Below are 685 nucleotides of genomic sequence, written 5' to 3'. Positions count from 1 at the left end.
ATAACCATTCGTTCCATCCCGTTATCAGGCCGTGCTCGTCTGCCTCGCCGCCGTGGCCGCGGCCTCCCCGCAGTTCAGGAATCAGCCCCGCCAGACCTTCCAGGACGAGCGTCAGGTGGCCATCTTGAGGGACGACCGCCAGGATTCCGGCGACGGCAACTTCAACTACAACTTCGAGACCGAAAACGGAATCAGCGTCTCTGCCTCAGGAACCCCAGGCTCCGAGGGTCAGAGCAACATGCAAGGCAGCTACAGGTGAGTTCTAAGTTAAAAAGGTTTTATTTTTGTTGTTTATGGCATATTATTACACAAACCTTCAGAATCTATCTAATCCAGCTAATTTTGTGATTCGTGTGATACATAATAACCTTTATTCAAAGAAACTGCGGCGAATGCGTCAGTCTGACAGACCCTCCTTTTACCATTAGTGAAAACCCTTTTGAACCCGACAGATTCACCCTCCCCGACGGAACCATCGCCGAAGTGAGATACGTCGCCGACGAGTTCGGATTCCGCGCTGAGTCCCCCCTCATCCCTACCCCCCACCCCCTCCCCGCCCACGCCATCGAGCAGATCCGATTTGCCGAGGAACAGCGCGCCCGCGGTATCACCTTCTAAAGTACATGACCCTTAGAGGACCTTACTCTTAAAATATCAAGAATTAGAACTTAACATACCCCGAGAC

At 52.4% G+C, this 685-nt stretch overlaps 1 protein-coding gene across 1 annotated transcript in view; it reads left to right on the top strand.

The window, feature by feature from the left end:
* Nucleotides 1–679, top strand: part of LOC119593299 (cuticle protein AM1199-like) — a 1605-nt gene extending 926 nt beyond the window's left edge. The window contains exons 2-3 of the mRNA XM_037942228.1: nucleotides 29–255; nucleotides 453–679. Coding sequence (XP_037798156.1) covers nucleotides 29–255; nucleotides 453–618 — 393 coding nt within the window. The 3' untranslated portion in view covers nucleotides 619–679. The remainder of the gene's footprint in view (nucleotides 1–28; nucleotides 256–452) is intronic.
* The last annotated feature ends 6 nt before the right edge of the window (nucleotides 680–685 follow it).

Source organism: Penaeus monodon, chromosome 32 (assembly GCF_015228065.2).
Source record: "Penaeus monodon isolate SGIC_2016 chromosome 32, NSTDA_Pmon_1, whole genome shotgun sequence".
NCBI classification, from domain to species: domain Eukaryota; kingdom Metazoa; phylum Arthropoda; class Malacostraca; order Decapoda; family Penaeidae; genus Penaeus; species Penaeus monodon.
This window is presented reverse-complemented; position numbering and strand designations above follow the sequence as displayed.